Consider the following 17,272-nt stretch of genomic DNA (forward strand, 5'->3'; position numbering starts at 1 on the left):
GTGGGATTGGAGAGATGGCTCGGTGGTTAATAGCACTGGCTGATCTTCCAGAAGACTCAGGTTCAATTCCCAGTACCCACATGGACTCACAACTGTCTGTAATTCCTGTTCCAGGGGCTACAACACAGACATATATGCAGTCAAAACTCGAATACACATAAAATAAAAAATAAGTAAACTATTGTTAAACGTTTAAAAAAATGCATGACAGCCAGGCACTTGGGAGGCAGAGGCAGGTGGATCTTTGTGAGGTTGAGGCCAGCCTGATGTACAAAGAAAGTCTTAGAACAGCCAGAGCTACACAGAGAAACCCTGGTCTCAAAAAACTAAAATAATAGCTGGGTGGTGGTGGCGCACGCCTTTAATTCCAGCACTCGGGAGGCAGAGGCAGGTGGATCGCTGAAAGTTCGAGGCCAGCCCGGTCTACAAAGTTAGTCCAGGACAGCCAAGGCTACACAGAGAAACCTTGTCTTGAAAAACCAAAAAACAAAACAAAACAAAAAACAAAATAACAGCAATAACAATAAACAAAGCGTGACTTCTTTGGCACTTGATTTGAACTGTCCTGTGATGACATACGCTATGGGTAATCCATGCCTTTTTGAGCTAGGCCACTCAGTGGAGCTCTTCAAGCATTTCTGCTCATGAGAAAGCAGGTAGCCATGAGCTCTGAAAGTACAGGACATGTCTCCTTTCTGGATCAGATGAAAGTGTCAGCAGGGTGTGGTGATGCAGGCCTTTAATCCCAGCACTGGGTGGGAGACGCCGAGGCAGGCGGATATCTGTGAGTTCGAGGCTAGCCTGGTCTACAAAGAAGTCCAGGATGACAAAAGAAACCCTGTCTCAAAAAATAAAAAAATAAAAAAAAAATAAAAAAAATAAAAACAAAAGCAGAAAAGAATGTCCTGGTGGGATCATTCCCATCTGCTCATTAAAAACAAACAAGTCATAAAACCCCTTTATTGGTCTGAAGAGGGTCGTGAGTACAGCACATGGTGTGGTGTGAAGACGTGGCCTTCCCAAGAAGGGGGTTCTGCTCCCCAGAGGATCTGAGTGGGATGCTGACTGCATCTGTTTCACAAGGCTAAGGGGAAGGCACAGGTTGGTACATCACTGGACTTGGTCCAAGCGTTCTCACATGTTAGTGGATCACCAAGGGGTGGCCTCTACTTTCCCTTGAGCTAAATGAGTCTGCGATGTGGTTGAACTGATGACCTGATGACGGTAAGATCTATCAGGTATGACTTTCACCATATGACTCAAAGCTCAAAAGATGGTTACATCCTGCTGGGCATGGTGGAGCGCATCAAGTGGTGGAGCCAGCACTTGGGAGGCAGAGGCAGGAGAATCTCTGTGAGTTCAAGGCTAGCCTGGTCTACATAGTGAGTCCAGGACAGCCATGGGTACACAGAAAAACCTGTCTCAAACAACAACAAAAGGGAGGCTGCATCACCCCCTACAGCAATGGTATCTGCACACGCCTAAAGCTAAGAACTCCAAAGGTTTTAAAACATATTCCTATTTTAATCCTTGTACAAGGTGGTACTGTCAAATATATATTTGACTTTTGTCATTTCACAGCACACATTCCTAAGATTCTTGCATTCACTAATGTGTCCTTTTGCAAGCTAATGAGACGGTGACAGCTGAAGCCTCTATGCAGTTTCAGGATGTAGCTGGTCACAAGAAAGACCAAGGAGGAAAGAGCTAGACAATAGAGACTTCCAGCCTCCGCAACCTCTGGGAAGGACAGACAAACTGAGGGTGACATTAATAACTAATAACCAACGAGGTACCTGTTAGGCCCCTTCAATGAAGTGTCCACAAGGGCGCAGAAGGACAGGATCTAAAGGGCTTCCAAGCAGGGAAATATGTGGAGGGCCCAGAAGGTGGCACACCAAGGGTAGACGGGAGCAGCCAGCATCCTTTCCGTGGGCCTCACCCTCTACATCCCCCCGGCCTCATGTTCATGCATGGCCCTGTCCTGTCCTTCAAGACTGGGTAAATGGGAGTCAAGTGTGTAGAGTGGCATAAGTCAGCCTGGCAACTGACAGACTCCAAGGAGGTAGTTAGGGAACTCAAGTTGTAACTGACGGAGTGAGCACACAGGTCACAACCAGAGGGCTGACACTGACACGGGAAGCAAGGCTAACTGACGGAGTGAGCACACAGGTCACAACCAGAGGGCTGACACTGACACGGGAAGCAAGGCTAACTGACGGAATGAGCACACAGGTCACAACCAGAGGTCTGACACTGACACGGGAAGCAAGGCTAACTGACGGAATAAGCACACAGGTCACAACCAGAGGTCTGACACTGACACGGGAAGCAAGGCTAACTGACGGAATAAGCACACAGGTCACAACCAGAGGTCTAATACTGACACGGGAAGCAAGGCTAACTGACGGAGTGAGCACACAGGTCACAACCAGAGGGCTGACACTGACCCAGGAAGCAAGGCTAACTGACGGAGTGAGCACACAGGTCACAACCAGAGGTCTGACACTGACACGGGAAGCAAGGCTAACTGACAGAGTGAGCACACAGGTCACAACCAGAGGGCTGACACTGACACGGGAAGCAAGGCTAACTGACGGAATGAGCACACAGGTCACAACCAGAGGTCTGACACTGACACGGGAAGCAAGGCTAACTGACGGAATAAGCACACAGGTCACAACCAGAGGTCTGACACTGACACGGGAAGCAAGGCTAACTGACGGAATAAGCACACAGGTCACAACCAGAGGTCTAATACTGACACGGGAAGCAAGGCTAACTGACGGAGTGAGCACACAGGTCACAACCAGAGGGCTGACACTGACCCAGGAAGCAAGGCTAACTGACGGAGTGAGCACACAGGTCACAACCAGAGGGCTGACACTGACACGGGAAGCAAGGCTAACTGACAGAGTGAGCACACAGGTCACAACCAGAGGGCTGACACTGACACGGGAAGCAAGGCTATCTTGGGGCCGAGTCCTCAGCTGCAGAGTTTAACATGACCTCACAGTGAATGGTGTCAGAACGGAATGGGGCCAGAAGATGGCCGGCTGTGTCTGACACAGGGCTGCTTGCTTGCATCTGGTCACCTAGAGAGATGCCGACAGGAGGGGCTGGTAAAGAGACCGGCTGTGTCTGACAAGCTAACCAGGGACCACAATGATGTCTCCACTCCAGCTAGTGCAGTATCAACACTGATCTACGTTTTGACACCAGCTCTAATGTCTTCTAGGCACCCTTCCATCAGTTTCCTCTCTAACTGTGTTCACGTAGGCAAAGTTGTAGCTGATCTCACTCTGGGGTATGATGGCTGTCCGTCCTAAAGATGGTAACATGGCCTACAGAGCCTCTGTGTGGAGTATAAGTACTCATTTGCTGACAACAGCAGACCAGAATCCCCTTCTATCACCAGAGACTGGGTGTCAGACAGGAAGTATTTGGAGCTGGAGATGGTGGCAAGGAGCGCAAAGAAAAAAAAAGTCAGCCACTATGTGAAAATAATGACTTTACTATTTTTTCCTCTCCTCTCCACCTCCATGGCCTAACAACTTCAGGGGGTTCTGTCCTGATGTAGGAAACCAGAAATGTCTAAAACCATCAGGCCTAGCATCAGAAAGCAACAGAGCCATAGCCTGGTGCTCTCTGCCCTGGGCCCTGGAGTGTAACACAGTGGTAAGGACAAGGCTAGCACACACCCCAGCACCACACATACTAGGCCTAGCAGCACATGCCTGTAATTCCAGTTTTTGGGAGGCAGAAACAGAAGGACCAGAAGACCAAGCTCATCCATGTCCTGGATTTGTAGCCCAGGCTGGCCTCCAACTCACAGAGATCCACCTGTTTCTGCCTCCCCAGAGTCCTGGGATTAAAGGCATGTGCCACAGCGCCGGGCTTGTCTTTGTTTTTTTTTTTTAACTTAGTGGAAAAAAAAATTATGAAAGGCAGAAAAGGGGTAAAACTCATAATACAGGAAACGAGCGGAGCAGCCACATTAGCTCGCTGTGAGCTGCATGGGCAACCCCATGCCCTTCAGCATGGGGACAGCCCTCAGCTCTCGCCTGAAATCAGCGCATCAGAGCAAGACGCCTTTCAGCACACAGAGAAGGGTCCAAGCCAGCACCACCACGGGACACTTGGCGCTTAGAGAACAAAACACCAGGTGTAGTTAAAGCCCGAAGAGGAGCTGCGGCAGACTCACAGCTCTCCTCAGCCTCCTAATACGCTAACTAAAGCTGCAGTGCCAGCCGGAGAGGCCGACACAGCAGGGTTAGTGGGCATGCTCATGGAACTAAGCTGTTTGCCCATGGGATAGTGGCAGGTAAGAGAAACCGCCAGGGAGAATGGTGGCCTGTACCTGAGGCCCTGGCCATTCCAGAAGTTTGAAGGCTGCTGAGCGTGGTGGTGTACGCCTTTAATCCCAGCACTTGAGAGGCAGAAGCAGATGGATTTCTGTGAGTTCCAGGCCAGCCTGGTCTACACAGTAAGTTCCAGGAGAGCCAGGGCTGTGTAGAGAGAGCCTATCTCAAAAAAAGAAAGAAAGGGTTGAAAAAGGCTGGAAGACTGGACAGGAGGGTTGGTCTAGGCAACATGATGTAACCCATGTCCACGGGGCTGAAGAGATGGCTCAGCAAAAAGGTGCTTGCTATACAAGTCTGAAAATCCGAATTCAATCTCCAGAACCCAAATAAAGATAGAAGAAGAGGCGCTGACCAGACAGCACAGCAGTTAAAATACTTACTGCTGGGCTAGGTGTGGTGGTGCACACCTTTAATCCCAGCACTTGGGAGGCAGAGGCAGGCAGATCGCTGTGAGTTTGAGCCCAGCCTGGTCTACAAAGAGAGTCCAGGACAGCCAAGGCTGCTGTTACACAGAGAAACCCTGTCTCAAAAAAAAAAAAAGAAAGAAAAAGAAAAAGAAAGAAAGAAAGAAGGGGGGGCGCTGGAGAGATGGCTCAGTGGTTAAGAGCACTGTCTGCTCTTCCAGAGGTCTGAGTTTGATTCCCAGCAACCACATGGTGGCTTATAACCATCTATGCTGAAATCTGATGCCCTCTTCTGGCATGCAGGTGCACATATAGATAGAGCACTGATACACACAAAATAAATAAAATAAAAAATAAATAAAAATAAAAACCAAGAGCTGGCCGGGTGTGGTGGCGCACGCCTTTAATCCCAGCACTTGGGAGGCAGAGGCAGGCTGATCGCTGTGAGTTCGAGGCCAGCCTGGTCTACAAAGTGAGTCCAGGACAGCCAAGGCTACACAGAGAAACCCTGTCTCGAAAAACCAAAACCAAAACCAAAACAAACAAAAAAACAAAACCAAGAGCTGGGTGTGGTGGCGCACACCTTTAATCCCAGCACTCGGGAGGCAGAGGCAGGCTGATCGCTGTGAGTGCTAGGCCAGCCTGGTCTACAAAGTGAGTCTAGGATAGCCAAGGCTACACAGAGAAACTCTGCCTCAAAAAAACCAAAATAAATAAATAAATAAATTTTAAAAAACAAACAAACAAACAAACAAAAAAAAGAAAGACCAGAAAAAGAGAGAACAAATTCCACAAAGTTGTTCAGTTACCTCTACATGCAAGCCACAGCATGTGTGACCCAACATACGCACGATAATAATAAAGAGTCAGGTGTTAGTGGCACATGCCCACATCTCTTGGCCAGCGTATACTATAGAGCTAGGCCCTGCTTCAAAGCAAAACAAGAGAAAGCTCATGAGTTAAGAGCAGTCTGGATAACCATTGAGATGTAATATGAGTAAGTTAATAAAATAAAATTTATTTATTATGTATACAGTATGATCAGATCACATTATAAATGGCTGTGAGCCACCATGTGGTTGCTGGGAATTGAACTCAGGACCTCTGGAAGAGCTGTCAGTGAGTGCTCTTATCCACTGAGCCATCTCTCCAGCCCCATAAAATAAAATTAAAAAAAAAAAACAAAATAAAACAACAACAACAACAAAAAGAGCAGTCTGGAAGGGGGCTGGAGAGATGGCTCAGCACTGGCTGCTCTTCCAGAGGTCCTGAGTTCAATTCCCAGCCCCCACATGCAGCTCACAACTGTCTATAACTCCAGTTCCAGGGGACCCAACACACTCACACAGACATACACCAATGCAAATAAAATAAATAAATTATTTAAAAAAAAAAAAAGAGCAGTCTGGAGCGAACAATCAGACATTCTACAGCATCAGAGAGAATCCCAAGTTTCTTGCTCTGTCACATGAGCCATGCTTGCCCACAGACTGGGATGCTCTGGGATAGCAGAGGTCTTGTGACTGGAAGGGGAAGGAGGAGAGTGGGCTGGCAACCTGCGAACCCAGAGTATCTCCCCAGGCCAAGGCAGGAGCCTTACCAGGTCCCCCAGACACTACTCCCTTAGGCGAGGGAGCCTCCCTATGTTCACTCAAGGTGCAAAAGGGAACCGCCAACAGCTTCTGTTTGTGAATGCTCTCCACTAAAGTGACAGCCCAGGCCCCTCACAGTGCGACTGCCACTTCATAGGACACAGCCATTCCCCATATGGAGGCGAGCCTGCTGTCATCATCCTTAAACACTGGCTTATGAGGGAAATGCAGGGCACTTTGTCAGCCCAGCCCTACAGATGAGCATGCCCCTTAGTGACCTCACCGTCACCAGAGAGAGGTACCTTGTCATGCTGCCGCAGGTACTCCTCACAGGCATGGAGCGTCTCTCCTGGCTGCGCCTCTCCAAGGGAGCATAGAGAACTGCAGATCTGCTCCTGCACTGCAGGATCCTTGTCGGTGATGGAGTCCAGTAGGGTGAAGGACAGTTCTGCAGCGACAAAGTCCAGTGTGCTCAGGTCCAGATACACCATAGCTGCCTTCCCTGGGACTGACACCTACCTAACCCTAACCCTAGGGATTATACACTTAGCATAGGAGACAGCACATCCAAGCCCAATACCTCAGGGCCAACGGGCATGGCCACCTGCCTAATGGCCACTGCTGGCCTGAACCTGTTACCTCTCATGAGAACCACTCCGTTCTCCTTCTGACCAAATTCCCTGACTGTCTCCATTGTACTTCCATGTGTTGTGGGATTGGGAACATTGAGCGTGCAGCCTGCTGGGCAAATGACACAAGGCTCAGACTCTGTCACTGAGAAGCTATGGGCCTGGAAAACTCAGTTTAGCCCGAGTCAGAAGTCCCAGCTATGATAAGGCCTGGACTTCTGCAAGGCCATCACCTTATCTAAGTTATCAGCAAACCCACAGCGCACCACAGAGGATCCACAGACACAGGACAGACTGGACTGTACACACCCAGCTCCTGCATGTAGGAGGGTGGCACTGGGCAGAAGGGTGCAGACAGGTGAACAGTCAATGGAGAAGCTCACGTAAGTCTATAGGACTCTGCCTGTCAAGTATGTATCAAGGTATATGTACTATATACCTTGTCACATAAGTCCCATAGGGCTCTGCCTATCAAGGCCAGATGGAAATCAAGGAATCAACAAAAAAGAGCAGCTTTCTGCAATAAAGGCAAGACAGAGACACTGTCCACCTGACAACACCAGACTGGTCTGTGCTCCCCAGACACCGGGTATACACTCACACTGGTATATCCGGCTATCTGAAGGCACCTGCAGCGGCATCAGGACAGAGAGATACCAGAGCAGAATTTGTCTCCCCTTTGAGAAGGAATCCTCAACCTGAGCAGGGAGGGGGACTTTTTAACAGTTCCCCATTCCCTAGTTTCAAATGTTGAATAAATAGACTGGTCCAATTACTAAGATCTGATGTGTCCAAGCCAGGTTGGATCAGATAAATCATCTCTGTCCTTCTAAAGCACCTCAGTTCCTGCTCTCCAAGGGAAAGCTTGATGGGAGCAGGCACTTCCTCCTCACACTATCAAGTACTTAGAGAACCTGACCTCCAGGGACACACCCTCCCTCAAGGCAACAGCTTCAACTTCCTGTCCTGCTGGGAAGGCAACGGAGCCCCAGCATCAGCTGCTCTCACAGCAGGAGGGCAGGCCAGCAGAAGGTGCCTCCCACAGGCACTCACTCTTTATGTAGGGCTCCATCATTTCTGTGGTCTCGGCTTCCACCTGTCCAGCATAAACACGGACAGCTTCCTTTCCAACCTATAACAGTGGAAGTTGAGGGTTAGCTGCCACGTATGTACAGAAAGCACAGTGTACATGAAGAGCTCTAGCCCAGCTAGCCAATCCACTCAGGAACCTTCCTCAGGTCTGTGAGCCCAGGACCTTCTCCCACGAGAGCTGGAGAACTGCCCTGCACTCCCAAGCTGAGCAGTGGCCAGTGCTGTGTCCAGGTTGGCATGAGGTACTAGCTTCACAGTCCTGGCAAGCATGGCCACGCTCCCAGCTAAAGCAGTTTCCACCTCACCCTAAGGTGAATAGTGGGCACCACAGCTCTCACGGACTGTGTGAGCTCAGCTGCACAGATGCTTACAAAGAGTGAAGTCCCTCAAATGACCAAGCCCCATGCCTCTTCATTATGTGGTCTTATGCTTAGGTCCTAGGTCATATACTCTAAGATCCTAAAAGATGAGAGAGCCTATCTGCACACCCTCAGCACAGCCAGGTCCATTCAGATGCCAGACCCTCCATCTCAGAAAATCTTCCATGCCGTTAGACTGGCCTCCATGGAGGTCAATCAGCTCCTGCCCCGAGTCCTTCCCAATGGACTCTAGGGAAATATAAACAATAGCAAGGCCTCCCAACCTAAGGCTCAAGGCAAAGTGAGAAACTATTCAACCTTGGGAGAGAGAGGAGTTAGAATTTAAAAGCAAGGGACAACTCTGGGAGACAGGGGAATTAGAATTCAAAAGCAAATGAAAATTTCAGTTCAAGAAAGTAGGTTGGGGGCTGGAGAGATGGCTCAGGGGTTAAGAGCACTGCCTGCTCTTCCAAAGGACCCGGGTTCAATTCCCAGCACCCACATGGCAGCTCACAATTTCAAGATCTGACACCCTCACACCAACGCACATAAAATTAAAAAAAGAAAAAGAAATATATATATATATATATATATGTATATATATATATATATACACACACACACACACACACACACACACACACACGCACACACATATATATATATATTAGGTTGAATCTTGGCCCAGTGGCTCATGCCTGCAATCCCAACCGAGGCAGGGGGATCTCTGTGAGTTCAAGGGCAGTTTGGTGCACAAGTGATTACAAGGCTACACAGAAAAATTCTGTCTCTAAACCACTACCACCACCACCCACCCCGACCAAAAAAAAAAAAAAAAAAAGTAGGCTGAAGCCAGGCTGTGGTGGCACATGCCATTAATCCCACTACCACTCCAAAGGCAGAGGCAATAAGAGTTCTCTGAGTTCAAGCCTAGCCTGGTCTACAGAGTGACTTCCAGGACAGCCAGGGTTACACAGAGAAACCCTGTCTTGAAAAACAAACAAAAAACAAAGAAAGAAAGGAAGCAGGTTCAGCAGAACAGCAAGATGACTCAGTGGGTATAAAAGAGCGAGAATAAATGCTAAAAATACATTTTAAAAAAGACAGAGGGAGCTAGAAAGATACCTCAGCAGTTAAGAGCCCTTGCTGCTCTTATATTAGGATCACGCTCTGTTCCCCAAACTAGCTTACAACCACCTGTAAACTCCAGCTCCAGGGTATCTGATGCCCTTTTCTGGCCCCCAAGAACACCCGCATACATGTGGCCAAATCACAGCCACCCGCACATAAATAAAAACAAAATCACAAGGGACTGAAGAGACGGCTCGGTGCTCAAGAGCACTCCCTGCTCTTGTGGAGAACCCCCGTTTAGTTCCCGCACCCACATGCAGCTATCAATCTTCTGTAACTGGAGGCTGCTTGTTTGACGGTCTCGCTATCCAGACCTACTGATTCCAGCTCAGTATGTACCCCACAACAGCCTTGGGTTTGCAATCACCATACCTCCGCCTCCCAAGCACACGAACCACATGTATATGCCACCACATGCAGCCCCAAAAGTGTATTTCTAAAAAAATAAACTGCGGGCCCTGGAGGAGAGGCTAAGAGGTTGAAAACACTAGCTGCTGTTGCAGAGCACTGGGTTCTGTTAATAGCACCGCTATGGTGGCTCACAACTGTCTGGAACTCCAACTCCAGAGGATCCAACACCCTGTTCTAGCTACTGTGGCCACCAGGCACACATGTGACATGTAGACATACACGCAGACAAAATCACTCATACACACACACGAAGAATAAAAATGTTAAAGAAGTAAAAGTCTGGCCAGGCATGGTGGTGCATGCTTTTAATCCCAGCACCCAGAACTCACTGTGAGTTCGAGGCCAGCCTGGTCTACAAAGTGAGTACAGGACAACCAAGGCTATACAGAGAAACCCTGTCTTGAAAAACCAAAAATAAATAAATAAAAATAAAAAAATTTTAAAACCCTATTTTTATAGTATTTCTGTGTGCGTTTTTTTTTAAGAAACCAAAACTCTAAAACTGTCACTATAAAAACATTTGAACACAAATGCACATAAGTAAAAATAAAACACGAATAAGTGCATCCACATAAGTGAATATAAAATAAATTTTAGGAAACTGAGAGCTGAAAACAAGATAAAATTAACAGACCAGAAACTCCCGGACAGCAGAGAGGACGGAAGGCGCAGAGCGCTCTGCCTTGGTGATGGCAGCATCAGCACAACATTGCTACTTCCTTCCTGGAAAGCATCTAAAAGACAAAAACAAAAACAAAATATACAGGAAATAAACACACAAGTTCCATCTGTGCCTCAGCAAAGAGAAGGCAAAGGACCACAAGACACAAGGTGGTTGGAACAGCATCAGTTATAGGGCACAGTGTAAGAAATACAGGGGCTTTTTTAAAAAAGATTTATTTATTTATTATTATGTATACAGTTTTCCGTCTGCGTGTACACCTGTGCACATTAGAAGAGGGCATTAGATCTCATTATAGATGGTTGTGAGGTGCCATGTGGTTGCTAGGAACTGAACTCAGGACCTTTGGAAGAGCAGGTGGTGCTCTTAACCTCTGAGCCATCTCTCCAGGCCCCAGGTTTTTTTTTTTTTTAAGATTTATTTATTTACTATGTATACAATGTTCTACCTGCATGTGTGCCTGCAAGCTAGAAAAGGGCACCAGATCTCATTATAGACGGTTACGAGCCATCGTGTGGTTGCTGGGAATTGAAGTCACAACAGAGCAGACAGTGCTCTTAACCTTGGAGCCGTCTCTCCAGCCCCAATACAGGGGCTTCGTTGACATGGACCCTCAAGCTACAATGTCCCAGGTCTGGGATTAGCCTACAAGGCACAGGCGTAAGGGACGGATGTTCTTCCCTATGAAAAGCTACAAGGAAAGGCAGGCCTATCCCTCTCAAGGGTGTGATGCACATACACATGTGTTCAGCAGTATCCCTCATCCAAGGAGCAAAGGGAAGTCCACAACCACCACAGGTCATCTGTCCCCAGCCCTACATGAGTATAGTGGAAACCAACTGCCCTCCTGGTCAACACAACCAAAGACCCAGATAAAACACAAAACTGTGTGTTGGTTGTGGTGGCACACACCTTTATTCCTAGCCCTCAGGAGACAGAGGCAGGTGGATCTCTGTGAGTTCCAGGCCAGCCTCGTTTACAAGTCCAGGACAACCAGAGCTACACAGAGAAACCTTGTCTCAAAAAACAAAGAAAAAAGAAGAAAAAAAAAAAAAGGTACAAACCTAGAAGTGGTAGCAGAGGTGACAAGCAGCTCAGTCTGTCAGAGGGCAACCTAGTCATGCGAGTCTTTAAACACAGAAAACTTTTCCCAGCAGGGTCAGAAAAAAAAAAAAAGAGAGACAGAAAAGACTTAAGAAGAAATTCAAATCAAGAGAGAGATCCTACCCACCACGGCTGGCTTTGACAACGGAAGAAGGAAGGACACTGTTCCCCGGAGTCCGTGGAAAAGGAACAGCAAGAGTTACGTGATGAGTAATAGTGCAAAGAAGAGCACATCAACGCCCATGGCGGCCCAGCCTATCCCAGCCTGCTCTCTGCTTCATGTTACAGTTCAAGATGTGAGCCCTCGGCTTTCTGCTCCTGCCATCTGCCGCCTCAGCTCCACCATCGTTAGTGCTGACCCTCTGGAACCGTAGACCCAAACAAACTCTCTCTTCTGGAACTTGTCTTAGTCATGATGTTTTATGGCAACGATAGAAAATTAATACAGTAGTGAATTCCACACTAGCCAGGGCTGCTAACACCAGGGCTACTAATAAAATTCTGTGTCAAAAAAAGAGGAGAAGGGGGAGGAGGAGGAAGAGAAAGAGGAAGAGAAATGAGGAGAGGAAGAGGAGAAGGAGAAGGGGGAAAAGAAGAAAAGAAGGAAGAAGAGAGGAGAGAGCAAAGAAGAAAACAAAAACCTATCCTAAACATCAGCATCACTGGTGAAAAGCTATGTCCATGTATGTAAGGTGGAAAAACGACGGACCTGACACTGCACCACTTCTGTTCAAGGACCAAGAGCATGTTGAAAAGTCTGGTTTGCAGGCTGGAGAAATGGCTCCAAGGTTAAGAGCACTATCTGTTCTTCCAAAGGTTCTGAGTTCAGTTCCCAGCAGTCACATGGTGGCTCATAACCATATATAATTAAATCTGGTGCTCTCTTCTGGTGTGCAAGCATACATGTGGGTAGAGTACGGTATAAATAACAAATAAATCTCTTGGGAGGCAGAGGCAGGTGGATCGCTGTAAGTTCGAGGCCAGCCTGGTCTACAAAGTGAGTTTAGAACAGCCAACGCTAAGGCTACAGAGAAACTTGCTTTGCAAAACTAAAAAAAAAAGGGGGGGGCTGGAGAGATGGCTCAGCGGTTAAGAACACTGACTGCTCTTCCAAAGGACCCAGGGTTCAATTCCCAGCACCCACATGGCAGCTCATAACTGTCTGTAACTCCAAGATCTGACACCCTCACACAGACATACATGCAGGAAAAACACCAATGCATAGACAATAAAAATAAATTATTTTTTTTTAAAGTCAGGTTGACATAGTATAAGGCAAGGAAAAAAAGAGCAAACGCATATAGATTAAGAAGTTGTAGGGCTGGAGAGATGGCTCAGTGGTTAAGAGCACATGGTGGCTCACAACCATCTATAATGTGTTCTGATGCCCTCTTCTGGCCTGTGGGTGTACATGCAGGCACAGCACTATACATAATAAATTTTAAAATCTTTTTTTAAAAATATATTTTATTTAATCTTTAATTTATGTGCGTTGGTGTGAGGATGTCAGATCTTGGAGTTACAGACAGTTGTGAGCCGCCATGTGGGTGCTGGGAATTGAACCCGGGTCCTTTGGAAGAGCAGGCATTGCTCTTAACCACTGAGCCATCTCCCTAACCCCCAAAATTTAAAATCTTTAATAAAAACATTCATACACATTACATAAAATATAAACATTTTAACTGTTTCCTGAAAGAATAGATCAGACATCCTCTTATAAGTCTTCAGTTTTTCAGTTTTCTTTTCTTTCTTTCTTTTTTGTTTGTTTGTTGTTGTTGTTGTTGTTGTTGTTATTGTTGTTTTGAGACAGGGTTTCTCTGTGCAGCCCTGGCTGTCCTGGACTAGTACTGTAGACCAGGCTGGCCTTGAACTCACAGAGATCCACCTCTGCCTCCCAAGTGCTGGGATTAAAGGCGTGCTCTACCACTGCCCAGCTCCGGCTAGTTTTCTTGATGTATAGTACATCAATTAGAGTGTAGTGCATGAAATGATTCACAGTTTACAGAAAAATCAACATTCAATAGCGGACAATTACAATTTGGAAAATATACCAAAAGGAGGATTTGTTCTGTATTAAGGATATAAAAGCATATAAAACTATGTATAGTATATAGTAGGCTAAGCCTGGTAGCATACAACTGTAATCTCAGTACTTGGGAGGTAAAAGTGGGGTTCAAGAGTTCAAGACCAGGGACTGGAGAGATGGCTCAGCAGTTAAGAGCACTGTCTGCTCATGCAGAGGTCCTGAGTTCAATTCCCAGCAACCACATGGTGGGTCTCCAGCACAGAGGAAAAGAGAAGAGAAGAAGGAGAGGAGAAGAATCCAACTCTCATTTTACATGCAGAGAAAGAAAAGTTAATTAAATGCCAGATAAGCTTTGATTGTATGTTGTTTGCATCTTCTCAAATAAATAAAGGTCCACCAGATGGCAGTGGTGCCTTTAATCCCAGCATTCATGGAGGCAGGTGGATCTCTGTGAGTTCGAGGCCAGCCTGGTCTACAGAGTGACTTCCAGGATAGCCAGAGCTACACAGAGAAACCCTGTCTTGAAAAAACAAAATTAATTAATTAATTAGTATTCTTCTAATTTGGGGGGAGTGGAAGTAAAATAAGCTACTCCTTCAACCTTTTCGAATGGCTATAATCAGGGGCTGGAGGTGTTTGTAGCTCAGTGGTAGAGTACTTGCCTAGTACGCACAGGGCCCTGGGTTTAGTCTCCAGCACAGGAAACAATAAACAAACAAACCAAAACAATAAGAACAACATCAACAACAAAAGTAGAACAGCCATTTAAAAAGATGTCAACTAAAGCTGGAAAGATTGCTGCCAGGCAGCCTTAAACGTCCAGCCCCTATATTCACAGGCTCTGAATGGGAGCAGCGTGAGGCAGCAGCTCTGTGCACACAGCCTGTCTACATGAGGAAGACAAGGCTGCCTTGGGTGCTGGGTGTTGGCACTAGTGCAGGAGCCTGAGGGGTGGCTGCTCCTTGTCTGAATAGCCAAGCCCTTTTCCCATCGTTTGCAGATGCTCTTACACTAGGACACAGACATTTATTTATGTGTGTGAGTATTAGTCAGGCTGGAGCGAACTGAAAAACAAAAACAAAGCAACACGAATGAGAGGATGGGTGGATAGGGCTGATGGGGTCTTTCTTTTCTGTATTTAAGGCGTCTGTCTCTGTCTCTCTCTGTGTCTGTCTGTCTCCCTGTCTCTCTCTCTCTCTCTTTACAGGTGTGCATCACCACGACCCAGCTCACAGCACCTACATTTATATGAGCGGAGAACCAGCATGCACACACACACATTTAGCAAACTCCCGCAAGGCTCGGCCTGTGATAGAACACAGCCCCGAAGTACTGACGAGCAAGAGGGGTGGAGGGGGTAGGGTGGGCGTGGCAGTCACAGACTGCTCTACCTAGGAGGAACTGGCCCAGAGAAGAGTCATCTTCTAGAGTAACCAGCAAGAACTTGAGATGGTGTCCCAGGGTAATACAGGGTAATACAGCTCACTGATCACCAGTCACTGAGAATATAGCTTCTCAAATAAGCCACTATGTGGAACTGGGTCACCCCTGAAGCAAGGGAGGCCCTCCAGCTCAGGGGATGACATTCACCAGCCAAGTATGTACAAGAGCCACAGAAGCCCTGCCTGGTGTTATTTCCCAAAGTGGACCAAGCTGTGTATACAGACACTGGCAGGGATGTCTTTTACTCAAAACACCTCACCTCAATAAAAAGATATCAGGAACCCTGGAGCTGTTGATCAGACAGCAGCAACTCAGCTTCTCACCTGGGCCTCTGTGAACCCTAAGAAAGAAAACTGGTTTGTTTTTGTTTTCAAGACAGGGTTTCTCTGTGTAGCCTTAGCTGTCCTAGCCTCAAACTCAAGAGACCTGCCTGCCTCTGCCTCCCAGAGTGCTGAGATTACAGGCATGTGCCACTGTGCCCAGCTGGAAAGAGCACTTTTTAGGCACAAACATCTACTGCCTCACACACAGATGATCATAAACTGAGACAAGTCAACTCAGCGGGAGGGAGATATGACAAGACACAGGTTTGAATAAGGCAGCTGCCTGGACATCAGTTTCAAGCTAACAAAGGCAGCGCACCCTCAGTCATTCAACTTTTGACATCAGAGACCAGAAAGGTATTTCTTCTGAACCGCATATCTCAGCCTAAGACCTAAGAGTAAAGACTCGGGGGCAGAAGCGTCTCCAGGGCCTGCAGGTGCAGAGACTGCACAGCCAAGCAAATCATAAACACATGTACCAAAGAAATATCCCACAGGCAGTGGTTTGCAGACGGTCTCTGCTCTCGTGTCCCACCATCTCTGTGTCTTCTGGAGGGCTCCACACCACTCAAGTCCAACAGACGCAACTCCCGAATTTTCATCATTTAATTAACTAGATCAAAAATCAGGGTTGCAGGCTGTTCCTCCATTTCATCTCCACTTCTACCACTATCCCCTTTCCAAAGTGGTTCCTGCCTCCAGCCAAGACTAATCCCTCAAAGCTGGCCTCTGCCTGAACAGCAGCTCTAGCTCACATGCCCAGGCTTCCTGATGCCGGCCTCTCTCCCTCTCGCGCAGCTCCTTTGCTTACTCACTGGCTCCATCCAGTACTTACCCTGAGCTCTATACAGGGGACAGCAGAGTACTGCTGCATAACTGCACTGACTAGGCAGGAACATCGGAAGCCCAAACCCGGAGGGCCACCTCTAGCGCAACCCCACCTAGCTCTCACCTTGCCTCAATATGCTCCGTACAGCGCGGCCGAGTTTTGTGGCCTTCTCCCTACGGCTAGCAATCCTCGTGACTCTGGACAAATCACTTTCCTGCTCTGGACCGCCTCCTTTAATCGAAAAGAGAACACAGAAAGACTAGTGGCTGCAGTGCGAATTAAGGCTCAGTTTTCAGAGAGAGAAGAGCCAAGAATGCCGGTGGCCCAGCTGTGGAGCTCAAAGACGTGGACACGTTAGCCCCTAGCCCGCAGAGGACTAGGGTCTTGAGCCACTGAGTTCCCGGAAGGGGCTAGGACACGAACCACGCGACCCACCAGCCAGCCAGGGACAGGGTCCCGGGGGCCACGCGCCGGTGTCTGACAAGTCAGAATTGAATCCTCCAGGTGTAACACGCGAAGCCCAGCCCGCTGGGCACACCTGAGAGCTCCCGGGACCTCCCGGCACCGGCCCGCTGACCTTGGGAGAGGAGCCCCTTGACACAGCTTCTCCTGCTGCTGGCAGATGGGGAGGCCCCCAGGCACCCCTGTCCAAGTTCCTCAAAGGGTGCCTGGCCCCCGCCGCCAAACGTGAGCCTCAACAAGCCGTTTACCTGTGAACCTCCGCCGCAACAGCCCGGGCGCCGCCCTCTATGCCCCAAGCGTCCCAGAGTGGGCGGAGCAGCGCGCCAAGCCCATCCCCGCAGCCCTCTGGCCAACTGCGGCCTGGCGCGCGGCAATCTGGCCCCACCTCCATGCCATATCCATGCTCATTGGTCAGAATTCC

The 17,272-nt window shown here is 48.1% G+C and overlaps 1 protein-coding gene across 2 annotated transcripts in view; it reads right to left on the reverse strand.

The window, feature by feature from the left end:
- Positions 1-17,199, reverse strand: part of MROH1 (maestro heat like repeat family member 1) — a 73,385-nt gene extending 56,186 nt beyond the window's left edge. For both annotated transcript variants that reach the window (XM_084747860.1, XM_084747859.1), the window contains exons 1-6: positions 17,100-17,199; positions 16,513-16,620; positions 15,497-15,577; positions 10,617-10,716; positions 8,043-8,121; positions 6,663-6,808 (exon numbers count right to left, since the gene is read on the reverse strand). In XM_084747860.1, coding sequence (XP_084603986.1) covers positions 6,663-6,808; positions 8,043-8,064 — 168 coding nt within the window. In that variant the 5' untranslated portion in view covers positions 8,065-8,121; positions 10,617-10,716; positions 15,497-15,577; positions 16,513-16,620; positions 17,100-17,199. The remainder of the gene's footprint in view (positions 1-6,662; positions 6,809-8,042; positions 8,122-10,616; positions 10,717-15,496; positions 15,578-16,512; positions 16,621-17,099) is intronic.
- Between the last annotated feature and the right edge of the window lie 73 nt (positions 17,200-17,272).

This window comes from Acomys minous (assembly GCF_964271855.1).
Source record: "Acomys minous genome assembly, chromosome: 12".
In the NCBI taxonomy this organism is placed as follows: Eukaryota; Metazoa; Chordata; class Mammalia; order Rodentia; family Muridae; genus Acomys; species Acomys minous.